The 15,482-nt window shown below is 38.1% G+C and overlaps 1 protein-coding gene across 3 annotated transcripts in view; it reads right to left on the reverse strand.

Annotated features, from left to right (window-relative positions):
* Positions 1-15,482, reverse strand: part of ENTHD1 (ENTH domain containing 1) — an 87,517-nt gene that overhangs the window by 39,490 nt on the left and 32,545 nt on the right. For all 3 annotated transcript variants that reach the window (XM_070453366.1, XM_070453365.1, XM_070453364.1), the window contains exon 4: positions 11,921-12,039. In XM_070453366.1, the coding sequence (XP_070309467.1) occupies positions 11,921-12,039 (119 nt within the window). The remainder of the gene's footprint in view (positions 1-11,920; positions 12,040-15,482) is intronic.

A 15,482-nucleotide genomic window follows, 5' to 3' on the forward strand; every position in this document is an offset into this window, starting at 1 on the left:
CAAGTGTTCAAGCTGGATTTAGAAAAGGCAGAGGAACCAGAGATCAAATTGCCAACATCCGTTGGATCATTGAAAAAGCAAGAGAGTTCCAGAAAAAAAGCCTACTTATGCTTTATTGACTATGCTAAAGCTTTTGACTGTGTGGATCACAACAAACTGTGGAAAATTCTGAAAGAGATGGGAATACCAGACCACTTGACCTGCCTCTTGAGAAATCTGTATGCAGATCAGGAAGCAACAGTCAGAACTGGACATGGAACAACAGATTGGTTCCAAATAGGGACAGGAGTATGTCAAGGCTGTATATTATCACCCTGTTAATTTAACTTATATGCAGTACATCATGAGAAATGCCAGGCTGAATGAAGCACAAGCTAGAATCAAGACTACAGGGAGAAATATCAATAACCTCAGATAGGCAGATGACACCATCCTTGTGGCAGAAAGCAAAGAACTAAAGAGCCCTTGATGAAAGTGAAAGAGGAGGGTGAAAAAGTTGGCTTAAAACTCAACATTTAGAAAACTAAGATCATGGCATCTGGTCCCATCACTTCAAGGTAAATAGATGGGGAAACAGTAGAAATAGTGAGAGACTTTATTTTTGTGGGCTCCAAAATCACTGCAGATGGTGACTGCAGCCATGAAATTAAAAGACGCTTGCTCCTTGGAAGAAAAGCTATGACCAACCTAGACAGCATATTAAAAAGCAGAGACATTACTTTGTCAACAAAGGTCCATCTAGTCAAGGCTGTGGTTTTTCCAGTGGTCATGTATGGATGTGAGAATTGGAGTATAAAGAAAGCTGAGTGCCAAAGAATTGATGCTTTTGAACTGTGGTGTTGGAGAAGACTCTTGAGAGTCCCTTGGACCGCAAGGAGATCCAACCAGTTCATCCTAAAGGAAATCAGTCCTGGGTGTTCATTGGAAGGACTGATGTTGAAGCTGAAACTCCAATACTTTGGCCACCTGATGCGAAGAGCTGACCCACTGGAAAAGACCCTGATGCTGGGAAAGATTGAGAGCAGGAGGAGAAGAGGACGACAAAGGCTGAGATGGTTGGAAGCCATCACTGACTCAATGGACAAGGGTTTGGGTGGACTCCGGGAGTTGGTGATGGACAGGGAGGCCTGGAGTGCTGTGATTCATGGGGTCGCAAAGAGTTGGACACGACTGAGTGATTGAACTGAACTGAACTGAATTTCATATAAATGTAGCCATACATTATGTACTCTTTTGTATCTGATTCCCGTTGCTTAACATAGTATTTGTGAGAGTCATCCGTGTTTTGGGTGTGTTGGTACTTTTTTTGTAAGAAGTGTTCCGCTGTGTGAAAATACCATAATTGGTTTATCTGCTCTCCTGCACATGGACGTTTTGGTTGTCTCCACGTTTCAGCTATTATGAATAAAGCTCTATGAACACTCTTGCACAAATCTTTCTGTGGACAACTGTATTCATTACTCCTGGATATCTACACAGGAAAAGAATGGCTCAGTCACAGAATAGATTTATTTTTAACAAACTGTCAAACCATTTTCCAGGTGATCTGCCACTTTTTATAATTCATCAATATTCTGAAATCATTGTATATTCACATTCAGTTGTAAGAAATAACACAGAGAGATCTTTTATGTCCTTTACACAGTTTCCTCTATAAGTAACATTGTGTGAAATTATAGAACAAAATCATATTCAGGATACTGACATTGTTATGGTCAAAATACACAACATTTCCATCACCATAAGTCTCCTTCCTAATGCTTTTTTATATTACCATGCCCTGCTCCCAACAACTACTAGTGTGTTCTTCATTTCTGTAATTTTGACATTTGAAGAATGTTATATAAATGGAATCATACAGGATGTAACCTTTGGAGATTGGCTTTTTTCACCTGGCATAATTCCCAGAGAGTCATCCAAGTTGTTGCATGCATCAATAACTTGTTCCTTTTTTATTGCCAAGCAGTAAAGGCAAAGTGGTTGTCTGAGAAGGCTTTACAAATAGCTGAGGAAGAGAAGCAAAAGGCAAGGGAGAAAGGGAAAGATATACCCAACTGAATGCAGAGTTCCAGAGAATAGTGAGGAGAGGTTAGAAGGCCTTCAATGAATAATGCAAAGAAACAGAAGAAGACAATAGAATGGGAAAGACTAGTGATCTCTTTAAGAAATTTGGAGATACCAAAGGAACACGTCATGTAAGAACGGGCACAATACAGGTCAGAAATGGCAAGGACCTAACAGAAGCAAAAGAGATTAAGAAGATGTGGCAAGAACACACAGAAGAACTGTACAGAAAAGGTCTTAACGACCGGGATAACCACAATGGTGTGGTCACTCAACTAGAGCCAGACATCCGGGAGTGTGAAGTCAAGTGGGCCTTGAAGCATAGGAAGCATCACTATGATCAAAGCTAGTGGAGGTGATGGAATTCCAGCTGAGCGATTTCAAATCCTAAAAGATAGTGCTGTTAAAGTGTTCCAATCAACATCTCAGCAAATTTGAAAAACTCAGCAGTGGCCACAGGACTGGAAAAGGTCAGTTTTCACTCCAATCCCAAAGAAAGGCAACGCTAAAGAATGTTCAAACTACCGCACAATTGTGTTCATTTTTCATGCTCACACAGCTGTGCTCGAAATCCTTTGAGCTAGGCTTCAGCAGAACTTCCAAATGTACAATGTGGGTTTCCAAGAGGAAAGGAACCCGTGATCAAATTGCCAACATTCACTGGATCACAGAGAAAGCAAGGGAATTCCAAAAACATTATCTACTTCTACTTCATTGATTATGCTAAAGCCTGTGACTATGTGGATCACAACAAACTGTGGAAAATTTTTGAGATGGGAATACCAGACCACCATACTTGTCTCCTCAGAAACTTGTATACAGGTCAAGAAGCAACAGTTAGAACCGGACATGGAACAACTGACTAGTTCAAAATTGGGAAAGGAGTACGTCAAGGCTATATATTGTCATCTTGCTTATTTATTTTCTAATGTAGAGTTCAGTTGATAAGTCATGTCTAACTCTTTGCGACCCCATGGACTGCAGCACGCTAGGCTCTCCTGTCCTTCACTCTCTCCCCTAGGTTGCTCAGATTCATGTCCATGGAGTTGGTGATGTCATCTAACCATCTCATCTTCTGTCACTCCCTTCTCCTCCTGTCTTCAGTCTTTTCCAGCATCAGGGTCTTTTCCAATGAGTCAGATGTTCATAGCAAGTGGCCAAAATACTGCAGCTGCAGCTTCAGCATCAGTCCTTCCAATGAATATTCAGGGTTGATTTCCTTTAGGACTGACTGGTTTTATCTCCCTGCAATCCAAAGGAGTCTCAAGAGTCTTCAGGGTACATCATGCAAAATGCCAGGCTGGATGAATCATAAACTGGAATTAAGATTACTGGGAGAAATATCAACAACCTGAGATATGCAGATAATATCACTCTAATGACAGAAAGTGAAGAGGAACTAAAGACACTCCTGATGAGGATGAAAGAGGACTGTGAAAAAGCTGGTTTGAAACTCAACATTAAAGAACAAAAATCATGGCATCTGGTCCCATCACCTCCTGGCAAACAGAAGGGGAAAAAGTAGAAGCAGTGACAGATTTCATTTTCTTGGACTCCAAAATCACTGTGGAGGGTGACTGCAGCCATGAAATTAAAAGACACTTGCTCCTTGGAAGGAAAGTTATGACAAACCCAGACCCAGTATTAAAAAAGCAGAGACATCACTTAACCAACAAAGGTCTGCATAGTCAAGGCTATGGTTTTTCCAGTAGTCAAGTATGGATGTGAGAGTTGGAGCATAAAGAAGGCTTAGCACAAAAGAATTGATGCTTTTGAACTGTTGTGCTAGAGAAGATTCTTGAGAGTCCCTTGGACAGCAAAGAGAGCAAAACAGTCAATCCTAAAGGAAATAAGTCCTGAATATTCATTGGAAGGACTGATGCTGAAGCTGAAGCTCCAGTACTTTGGCCACCTGATACAAAGAGCTGACATTGGAAAAGATTCTGATGCTCAAAAGATTGAAGGCAAAGGAAGGGGGTGAAAGAGGATGAGATGGTTAGGTAGCATTACCAACTCCACAAACATGAATTTGAGCAAACTCTGAGAGATAGTGGAGGACAGAGGAGCCTGGCATGGTGCAGTTCATAGGATTTCGCAGGCAAGAATATTGCAGTGGGTTGCTATTTCCTTCTCCAGAGGATCTTCCTGAGCCAAGGATCAAACACGTCTCTAAATCTGCACTGGCAGGTGGATTCTTTACCACTGTACCACCTGGGAAATTCAGGACCCATGGACAAAGACCAAATGTGTATTTCTTACTATGATCACAATATCACAGTCTTACAGAAGTCTAATTTTAATTATGTATGTATGTAGTCAAATTCTCCTCTATTTAATGGCATCTAGATATGAAGTTATTTCTAGAAATACTTTCTCTAGTCTAAGACTTTATAAAATGTCACCTCAGTTTTTTATTCAAGAGACTATTTTTAAGATCAGTTTTAGGTTCATAGCAAAGTTGAGAGAAAGCTACAGAGATTTCCCTGTATATCTCTATAGTCTGTGGGGTCACAGAGTCAGACATGACTTAGCAACTAAACAACAACCACCACCAACAACAACCACAGTTCCTGGCACAGAGCTCCCAAAACCCTTGGAATTTCCTGGGTGATAGGAGTATCTTCTGTTCTAATGAAGTGACTCTTGGTGGGTTCCTCAAGGCTTCAAGATGGGGACTGGCCATGAGAAAGCTCAAGCCATGGTTAGAAACTTGAAACTTTCAGCCCTAACCTCCCAAGAAGAGAGGTGGGTTAGAGATTCAGTTAACGATCAATCATGCTTATATGATGAAGCTTCCACTAAAAATCCTAAGTACATAGTACAAAGAACTTCTGGGCTGGTAAACACAACTGCACACTGGGAGATCGGTACACCCAGTTCCGTGGCTACAGAAGCTCCCGCACACAAAATGGTTTGGGGCGCATTTTTCAGTCTCAGCTTACATATTTCTTCATCTGCCTGTTCATTTGTGTTCTTTATATATTCTTTATTATATGATAAACCAGTATATGTAACTGTTTCCCTGACTATGTAAGCAAATACTGCTAAAGCTGTTTTAGCAAATGATCGAACCTCAGGAAGGAATCCCTGGGACATGGATTTATAGCGGTCAGCCAAAAGTATAGGTGACAGCCTGGGACCTGCAATTGGTCTCTGAAGCAGAGGCGGGGAGAGGGAAGTGTTGTGGACTGAGTCCTTAGCCTGTGGGATCTGATGCTGTCTCCAGGAGAAAGCATCAGAAATAAATTAAATTGTAGGACATCCAGCTGGTGTCAGAGAATTGCCTGAAGTATAGAAAACCCATGTCTCTGATATTAGAAGTGGAATGTGGTAGCAGGCAAAACATGGGTGGGGGGTGGGGCGATGGATAATGTGTTTTTCTTTTACAAAGGCAAAAAAAAAAGCCATAAATAAAGTAAAAAAATCAAATGAATGACAAAGGATTAATCTACAGAACACATTAATACAAGCAGCTCATACAGCTCAACATCAGGAAAACAAATAGCCCAGTGAAAAACAGGGCAAAGACCTAAACAGACATTTCCCCAAAGAAGACATACAGATGGCCAATAAACACATGAAAAGATGGTCAACATCACTCATTATTAGATAAAAGCAAATCAAAACTATAATGAGGTATCACCTCACACCAGTCAGAAGGGCCATTATCAAAAAATCTACAAACAATAAATGCTGGAGTGGCTGTGGAGAAAAGGGAAACTCTTGCATTGTTGGTGGGAATGCAAATTGATAACACCACTATGGAGAACAGTATGGAGATTCCTTAAAAAACTAGGAATAAAACTACCATATGACCCAGCAGTTCCACTACTGGGCATATACCCTGAGGAAACAATAATTGAAAAAGACACTTATATCCCAATGTTCATCACAGCACTATTTACAATAGCTAGAACATGGTAGCATGGTAGATTTCCATTGACAGATATATGGATAAGGATAAAGAAGTTGTACATATATACATTGGAATATTACTCAGCCATAAGAAAGAATGCATTTGAGTCAGTTCTAATGAGGTGGATGAACCTAGAGCCTTATTATACAAAGTGAAATAAGACAGAAAGAAAAAACAAATATTGTATATTAACACATGTATATGGAACCTAGAAAAATGGTACTGATGAACCTACATGCAGGGCAGCAGTGGAAATGCAGACATAGTGAACAAACTTGTAAACACAATGAGAAGAGGACGGGATGAATTGAGAGAGCAGCACTGAAACACATACATTCAGTTCAGTCCAGTCTCTCAGTCGTGTCCGACTCTTTGTGACCCCACGGACTCCAGCACACCAGGCTTCCCTGTCCATCACCAACTCCCAGAGTTTACTCAAATTCATGTGCATTGAGTCAGTGATGCCATCCAACCATCTCCTCCTCTGTCATCCCCTTCTCCTCCTGCCTTCACTCTTTCCCAGCATCAGGGTCTTTTCAAATGAGTCAATTCTTCACATCAGGTGACCAAGATATTGTTTCAGCTTCAGCGTTAGTCCTTCCAATGAATATTCAGGACTGATCTCCTTTAGGATGGACTGGCTGGATCTCCTTGCAGTCCAAGGGACTCTCAAGAGTCTTCTCCAACACCACAGTTCAAAAGCATCAATTCTTTAGCGCTCAGCTTTATTTATGGTCCACATTTTACCATATGTAAAATAGAGAGCTAGTGAGAATTTGCTGTATGATGCAGAGAGCTCAAATCCGGTACTCTGTGACAATGTAGAGGTGTAGAATGGGGTGGGAGGCGGGAGGGAGGCTCAAGAGGCAGGGGACATGTGTAGACCTGTGGCTGGTTCATGTTGATGTATGGCAGAAGCCAACACAACATTGTAAAGCTATTATCCTCCAATTAAAAATAAATAAGTTTTTAAAAATCAAGTGAAAAGCTAAAAATGATTAGATAAAGGACCAGGTAATGGGCTAAATATTTAACAGACAGATAGCTCTAGTAACTGATAAAGAAAAAGATAGAAACCAAGTGGAAAAATGGGCAAAAGACATGAATTAATTAATAAAATAAAAAGAAACACAAAGCCCAATAAACACGTGGTAAGTTGTTCAAACTTACACTTAAGATAAAACAAATTTAAACAAGATTTTTCTACCTCTTAGATTGACAAAGATGTAGAAATTTGATAATAGTATATACAAAGATGAGTGGATACACTTTTGGTGGATATAAAGTGGTGCAACTTTTGCGAGGACAATTTGGCAGTACTTTTCAAAACTAAAAATAAATATAACCTTTCAGCAATTCCACTTTTGGGACAGCATCATAAAAATGTATGTACAAGGTTGTTATTGCAACACTGCTTTTAATAGACAAAAACATTAAAAAAATCCCAAAATGATTACCAACAGGGATGGGTTAAATAAAGAAAGATTAATTTATACATCAAGAATACAACATAAGATACATAAATCCTCACCCTTTTATATTGTCTAAACTTTTCTCAGTATTTTCTAATTTAAAAAGAGTAAAAATATAAAAATGGAAACAAATGACTTTTAAGCACAAAGCAAAGATGCAAAAAAGAGGTAAAAGGAGGATGAATTAACATAATTAGAGTAAGTATAATGTTCATTTCTCTAACAGTTTTGATATGTTCGAATTTTTGCAAATATCATAAATGATATGTTAATAGACCCAAGAATAAAAATTGTTTACTCTTCACTTAATAAATAATAAACAGAGGCAGTAAGAAATAAACATTTATCTTCTGTCACTAGCGATTTAGTAACTCAGAACTACACTGAAGGCTTTGGTCAGCTTTAATTTTGTGTGAACCAATTTATAGCATCCCTAACTGTTGCTATGGAAACAACTGAGACCCAAAAAAATCATAACCTCATTGCTGGATCTTCTCAAGTAGGAAAAGAGAAAGGTCTTTTGGAGCTGGTGAAAGGCTACAAAAAGCCTTACTAATTAGCAAATTTAATAATAAAAATTCTGAACAGTATGCAGAGACAGAACTCATCCATGTCTAAGTGTCATAAATTTAAAGGCTTTCCCTAGTTTTGAAAGTATCAGAGGCAAGTACTACTCGGTTTTGGAAGTCCTATTCAGTTCAGAATTTTACTTACTGCTTTTAGATCATTTTTGCATTTGTAGAAAGAGAGTAAAGAAGTTGCTATTAAAAGTTTTTAAAAGATTTTTTAAGTACCCCTCATTCTGCCTAAGCAATCAACAATATCATTTCTTTCTCATTCTGTATTAAGAACATGAGAATTTTAATGTAGATGCAGTACATTTGGCAACAACAATTAGATTTACTATTCGTTTTGGTAGGTTTTGTCTTCTGCTAACAAGAGAAGATTACTGAAGAGGACATGTTGGATTGCATCAAGTATTTTTACAGTAATAACAGCAATGTTTGTCAATGGGATGATGGAAGAGTGTTCTGACATAGTCATGCTTTGAAAAAGGAAAATCTAGCTTTAAACCTCAAGAGATGGGCACCATTTTCTGCTCATGGATATAAGATGTGAAATGATGTAAGTAAATTACAGTGGATTCCTCTAAAGAAAAAACAATAATGATGAGAATTTAAAGACTGATATTAAAAAAAAAAAAACCCAGCAGGTGACATTTTATGTCTTTGTGAGACTCCATAGCATATAAGATTATTCAAGTCTATTCTCTCCCTTAAAAGCCAGCAGCAGCAAATAAACTGATCTCAAATTTTAAAATCATTTTGACATAACCTCAAACTTTGAAAATAATATACAGATTTTCAATCTGTGGGCTATTTTGCAATTAAGATACAGCGAAATTTTAATCGTATGCACTTTTCTGAGCTACTAGAAAACCAGGTAAATCTAATACCTAGTGGCTGGGGGAAAAGGCTGGGAACAGAAGACTAGGAAATAGTTCCAAGCCCCCTCATAAGACCTTCGGCAAAACCCTGAATGAAGGACTCAGAGCAGGAGGCCAAACAAGCCTCTATCACAGGAAAAGAGGGGAAGGGCACTAACATTGAATGTCTCCTAAGAGACTAGAAAAGCCTCCAAAGCTCTAGAAATGGAGCTTTCTTTCTAGTAGGAGAAACACCTAAAACAGAAAAACGAATGAATGAGATAATTTCATAGGGTCTTGAGTGGAACAGATTTCTAGTCAAAATGGTTCTACTTGCACATACTGCAGGGATATGTGTTCTCCTAAACACATAGCAATGAAAGAGAAAAGAGACAAGTGTGAGAATTAAAGGCACCATCATGCTAAAGGACAAGATGAACATCTTCACAGATGAGAGCATGAATACAAACAGATGACAGTGAGGAGGTTGAAGCTGTGGATCTTTGAGTGCAAAAAAAAAGAGAGAGAGAAAACCAGAAGGTCAGTTCCAGAGGAGAAAATACAGATTTAAAATGATCACTGAGGATAGGAATGCTGAACATGGGCTGACTGCTTGAAATGATGCCTGGGCACTGGGTTCCCCTACTTACCAAGGAACCTGAAATAATTAATCTGGCATCAGTCACGGCCTTAGACTCTGGCTTCTCAAAGTATTATACAAGCGGTTTCGAGAGGACACAGACTAAACTTCACCAGCAACTGAGCCACAGTATCTCTTGGTCTAGAGACTGGATCTGGAATATGTCTAACATGAGCGAAAAAAGGGGCTGTCCTCTGAAGGGAGGGCCTCCATTGAGTGCGGAAGCCCTGAGCAGGTGAGAACAATCAGTGGGACTGAGCAGACAGCTTGAGAAGACACTTCTTCACCTTTCCTCTTCCAAGCCCCTGGGGGAGGTGGTTTACCACTAAAGGAGTGCCTCCCTCTAAAGCTGCTTCTTGGGGTGCAAAGGATAAAGACCTAATACGAGGCATTGATCCTCAGAACGAGGTATTCTTGGAGGGAGAGGGAGGGGAAGGACGTGCTCTCCACCCTGCAGTCCATTTCTCCCCCTCTCACTTAAGCTGACAGAGCTGACATGGACTAAGGTCTGACCTCTAGCAGTCCCAGACAAAGCAGCCATGATCTCGAGGGGTAAACAGTCATCTGAGGACCAAAACTACTTAAAAAAAACTGAATCACAGGTTTTGTCAAAGTATAGATATTAGAAAAGATGGACCAAGAACTTAAAGTTAATATACAAACTAAAATAAATATGGAAAGGGATAAGCAATATGCAACAGGAACAAACACAATAAAAAGAATGAAATAGAAACATTAAATATCAAATGTAAAAACAGAACATGGGAACAGAGAACACAGTCAGGATAAACAGTAGAATGGATTTGCTGCGAAAAAATATCAAACTGGAAGATCAAGTTGAGAAATTCTAGATGAAGAAAAACGAAAACATTAAATAGAGTCTATAAAGAAAACTGAAGAGATATGAAGGTAGAAATAGAATTACTAATATTCAGATAAGAAGAGCTCAAGAAAGAGAAAAATAAAAATATACAGTAGGAAACATTTGAACCAGAGATAACTGTCTCAGAACTAAATAGAGGTGAGAGACGGTCCACTGGAGAGTCTCACAGGGTGACAAAGAAGAGAGATAAGGAAAATATACACTTCAACACTGACAGTAAAATTTCAGACTTTTCAACAATTGTGTTGAAACAATTGGATATCAGTAGAGGAAAAAAGTTTTTTTTTAAAATCTCAGCTATACTTCACACCTTACACAAAAATTAAATCAAAACAGATCAGAGATCTAAATGTAAAACATGAAACTATAAACCTTTTAGAAGAAAACAGGAGAAAACCTCCATGATCTTGGGATAGACAAAGAGTTCTAAGATACAACAGCAAAAGCATGATCTGTAAAGTAAAAAATTGGTAACCTGGACTTCACTAAAATTTAAAACTGTTGCTAGAAAGCTGAGTGAAGTGTACCTGGGCCTCTGTACTATTTCTGCAACATCCTATAAGTCTATAATTATTTCACAATAAAAAATGTTTACATGAATAGAGGAAGATGGACTGTTTGTTAAATTAAATATTGCTTACCCATGAGTGCATGCTCTGTTGCTTAGTCATGTCTGAGTCCTTGCAGCCCCATGGACTGTAGCCAGCCAACTTCCTCTGTCCATGGGATTTTCCAGGCAAGAATACTGAAGTGGGTTGCCATTTCCTTCTCCAGAGGATCTTCCTGACCCAGGGATCAAACAGTGTCTCCTGCATTGACAGGCGGGTTCTTTACCAGAGAGCCACCTGAGAAGCCTTTGCTTACCCACAGCGGGTGCAAATAAGATAAAACCCCTATCTTAACACTGTATAGTAAAATTCTAGAGGGCATAAAGTGCTTCCCTTGTGGCTCAGGTGGTAAACAATCCGCCTGCAAGGCAGGAGATCTGGGTTTGATCCCTGCGTTGGGAAGATCCCCTGGGGAAGGGAAAGGCTACCCACTCCAGTATTCTGGCCTAGAGAATTCCATGGACTATATAGTCCATGGAAGTCACAAAGAGTCAGACACAACTGAGCAACTTTTACTTTCACAGAGGGCATAAATATTTGGACATTTAGAAGAAAAAATAAGAGACTTTTCTCATATTAGGATAAAAAAATTTTTTCTTAAGATTTTTCAAGGCACAAAATATAAAGGAAAACTTTATTAATAAAACTTTGAATAACAGAAGGTATCAAAAGCAAAGTTAAAAGAAGATAGCTTCTCTTCCCTGAAGCTCGAAAAAGAAAGAAAACAAAATTTTTCCCTCAGGGCTCCAGAAAGAAATGCAGCCCTGTAGACACCTTGATTCTAGGCCAGCGATCCCTGGGTCAGACTTCTAACCTACAGGACTGTCAAATGCTACTTTTGTGTTGATTTAAGGCACTAAGCTTCTGAGAATTTGTTAGAGCAGCAATAGGAAACTACTGTGATGACTCACCTCTGTCGATTTCCAGGCATTAATCTTGATGGGTAGTGTTTTCTGGGACAAGACAGTTTCACTGGGCACCTCAATGTCTTGACACTGTTCTTGTTTCTGTCCTGCCTTGGAAGTGTTTTCTGTCAACAACATAAAGCTAAGATTTTACTTTGACAAAAAAGTAGTCATGTTTTCACATTAGCTCACAATTTTTCAGTTAATCACTTCTGACGATCCATTTTGTCTACAAAACATCATGTGCCAGTGGTAACCAATGAGCATTAATCATTTAGTACATCCCTTTGTCATAACTGACAAGTTTGGAAAGATTTTAAAAATATAACTTCAATTCTAGCCCTTTTTCCCATCAATGATTCTATTTTACAGTTTTATTATTTGAGTCATATTTTTAAAAATAAGGTATAATACAGAAAATAGAGTTTGAAAATGTGAAAATTACTCAAATGAAATTCTAGCAAGGCAGGAGTGACATCTATCATTATTTTAATTAATATTTAAAAGAACGTTATTATTGTGGTGTGAATTTCATGTGTTCTAGGCAAAAGTAATCAGAAATATATAGATTTGAGAAAAAGAAACTTTAAACAAATTTTTTATTTGAAAAATTTAAAGAAAAAGAATATGCCAGTGAAGATAAGCTATTTTTGTTTATATATATTTGCTGAATTTAATGATTTTTGTAGTCAATATCACTTTCTTTCCTATGTTAATTACTATGTAAATGAAAGTATTGAATCAACTATATTCCAGCATGTTATTGGGCACCACAAAAAGTCTAAGAAATCTATCTTCAAAGTAGTATACACACTTCTGGGGGTATTTAAAGACTTCCCAAGGGATAGGTGGGCATAGACAGCTTTAAAGGATGTAACTTTCAGATCCACAAGTTCTGTATATATTCTTACCAAGAATTGACCTGCCTGAGAATGCAACTATGTAGAAGCATCTGGCTAGTTCTTTTCCTCCTCCTTTCATAATCAATTTTCTCTCACTTTACAAAGAAAGACATTTTCTGTACCCATCTAATTATGGAGCATCTTCCCTTCAGCTACAAGCATAAGAATCTCTGAGGCACTAAACAACAGTAAAAAAGATTGGTGTGGGGAAGCTTCTTTTATTCAAGGCATGAAAAACCTGAAGTACAGCTTCAAAGTTTGTCCTGTCTTACACATATTTCTTTCTCTCAGAAAGCATGGCATAGGTAACAGGCCTTTTGGGCCACACCAGGATGTGAGGTACTCAGATATATCACAATATGGAGAAGCAAGACAGTGTCTTTGTGCTTCCCATCCCCCTGGTACTGTCAAAGAAGGCATCATTCCTGGGGAAGAGTCCCAGAAGAGAAGAGCAAAGGAAGCACAGAGGGTAGAAGCACCTTATTCCGCCTGTGAAAAACACTTAGGGCAAGCCTTTGTAGTGGCGGTGCTTTAGTCCAACTCATGCGACCCCATGGACTGGAGCCTGCCAGGCTCCTCTGGCCATAGGGTTCTCCAGGCAAGAATACTGGGGTGGCTTCCCATTTCCTTCTCCAGAGGATCTTCCTGACCCAGGGACCAAACCTGGATCTCCTGCGTTGCAGGCAGAATCTTTACTGATCGAGCTACGAGAGAAGCCCTAGAGGAAGCCCCACCAGCGGAACACACTGGGGCAAGCCTTTGCGCCTTAGCTCTGACAGTGTCAATACAACCAGAGAGATGGCTGTTCCCATGTGTACTTAAATAAATAAAGTGAAATGTTTTTCTGAAAGGAAGTTTAAATCTGATTCGACTGGTTCTTTGACAATGAGGACCAGCTTTGTAAACTAGGTAAATATGATCAATATTTTCCAGTAATTGAATGAAACAAACCTGCAGTTCTGAAGACTTGATGAAAATTCACTTAAAGCATATGACACACAAAAAAATCATTTTTCAAAAACGTTTGTGTTGACAGGTACACTGCAATTAGTGTTTTTATTTTTCCCACACATTCTGAGTGTACTGGGTTAACTTAATGTGTAACCAGTATAATTAATAGACATTTGATACATTTTAGCAAATGTTTTTTGGTATTATTCCCAGAAATTGAGAACATAAATTGCTCCCAGTGACTGTTTAACAAGACTTTTCCTAAGTAGGCTGTTTCCAATCCTTTGCTTTCGACAATGAAGAAAGACCTAATCATGTTGACAAGTGATGGAAAACATTTTTATAATAAATCATTGTATAATTCTGGGCATATTACTTGGAAAGAAATCATAGAATTGATTGACACTGCTATAATAAAATACCTTCTATTCCCACTGACAATTTTATGTGAACAAATCTCAGCATTTACATCTATGAAAATGTAAAACAGAAACAGAATTTACATTGAACCTTGTTTATTTCAAGCAATAAGTAATATTCTCATGTGGGTAAATGAACAGTTTCATGTAGTTCATAAAAAAAATGTCCTTCCAATAAAATTTTATTCTTTATGTTTAATAAGTATTTATAAAAATGTATAATACATTTATGTGTTTTTGATCAATTGTGTACTAAAAATAATTACAATGCTAAGTCAATCTAAAGGGAATATTTTTCCACTTAAAGTCTCTGGTCGCAGACAATTTGGAAAACTAATTGCAATTTATATACATATTTCACGTAGAGAAGACTTTCAAGCATAAGCATACTTTCTGTTAGGAAAAATTCTGTGAGATGTGAAATAGAAATATGACTTCAAGGAGAAAAGAGAATGATACAAAATTTCTAACAATTAAAGAAGACCATGCATTTTTTAAATGAAGGATTACAGATATCAATCACAATAGTATCTATATTCCTTAAGATGCTCTTAAAAAACTCATGAAACACTTTTGATTGTTTTCTTTTCTTGTCTTTAAAGTCAATATTTTGAATTCTACCCTTTGCATTTACTATACTTAAGACAAAATTTCACATGTCAATTAAAAATGTTTAAGGAGGTATATAATTTTTCAAAATCACTTTGAGTTATACAAGAAAAATAGCCTGATTTTTGCCTTCAAAATGTTTATAGACTGACTAGTGAAGTAAGTCTAAAATACAGATGTATAGGAAATAGTTAGAGGAAAACAATTACAGGCCAAACTTTCTTAAAATAACTTTCATTGGAAAAGACCCTGATGCTGGGAAAGATTGAGGGCAAGAGGAGAAGGGAACAACAGAGGATGAGATGGCTGGATGGCAGCACTGACTCAGTGGACATTACTTTGAGCAAACTCAGGGATAGATAGTGAAGGACGGAGAAGTCTGGTGTGCTGCAGTTCATGAGATCACAAAGAGTCAGACATGACTTAGGGACTGAACAACAACAATGAATAGATATTAGAAGGAAAAAAATAATCAGTGTGCCCCAGAGTAATCAGAAAGAACCTCAAACTGGAAGGAAAACTTGAACAAGGCTTTGAAGGGCAACTAGGATTCTGATAAATACAGAGGAGAAATGATTCCAAGCAGAAGGAACTACATAGAAAAGGAGCAAGTATGGTATAAGCCAAAGATGCTGAAGAACACAAATTTTGCATTTATGGCTCTAACTTTTCATTTTCTTATAACTT

Source organism: Odocoileus virginianus, chromosome 23 (assembly GCF_023699985.2).
Source record: "Odocoileus virginianus isolate 20LAN1187 ecotype Illinois chromosome 23, Ovbor_1.2, whole genome shotgun sequence".
In the NCBI taxonomy this organism is placed as follows: domain Eukaryota; kingdom Metazoa; phylum Chordata; class Mammalia; order Artiodactyla; family Cervidae; genus Odocoileus; species Odocoileus virginianus.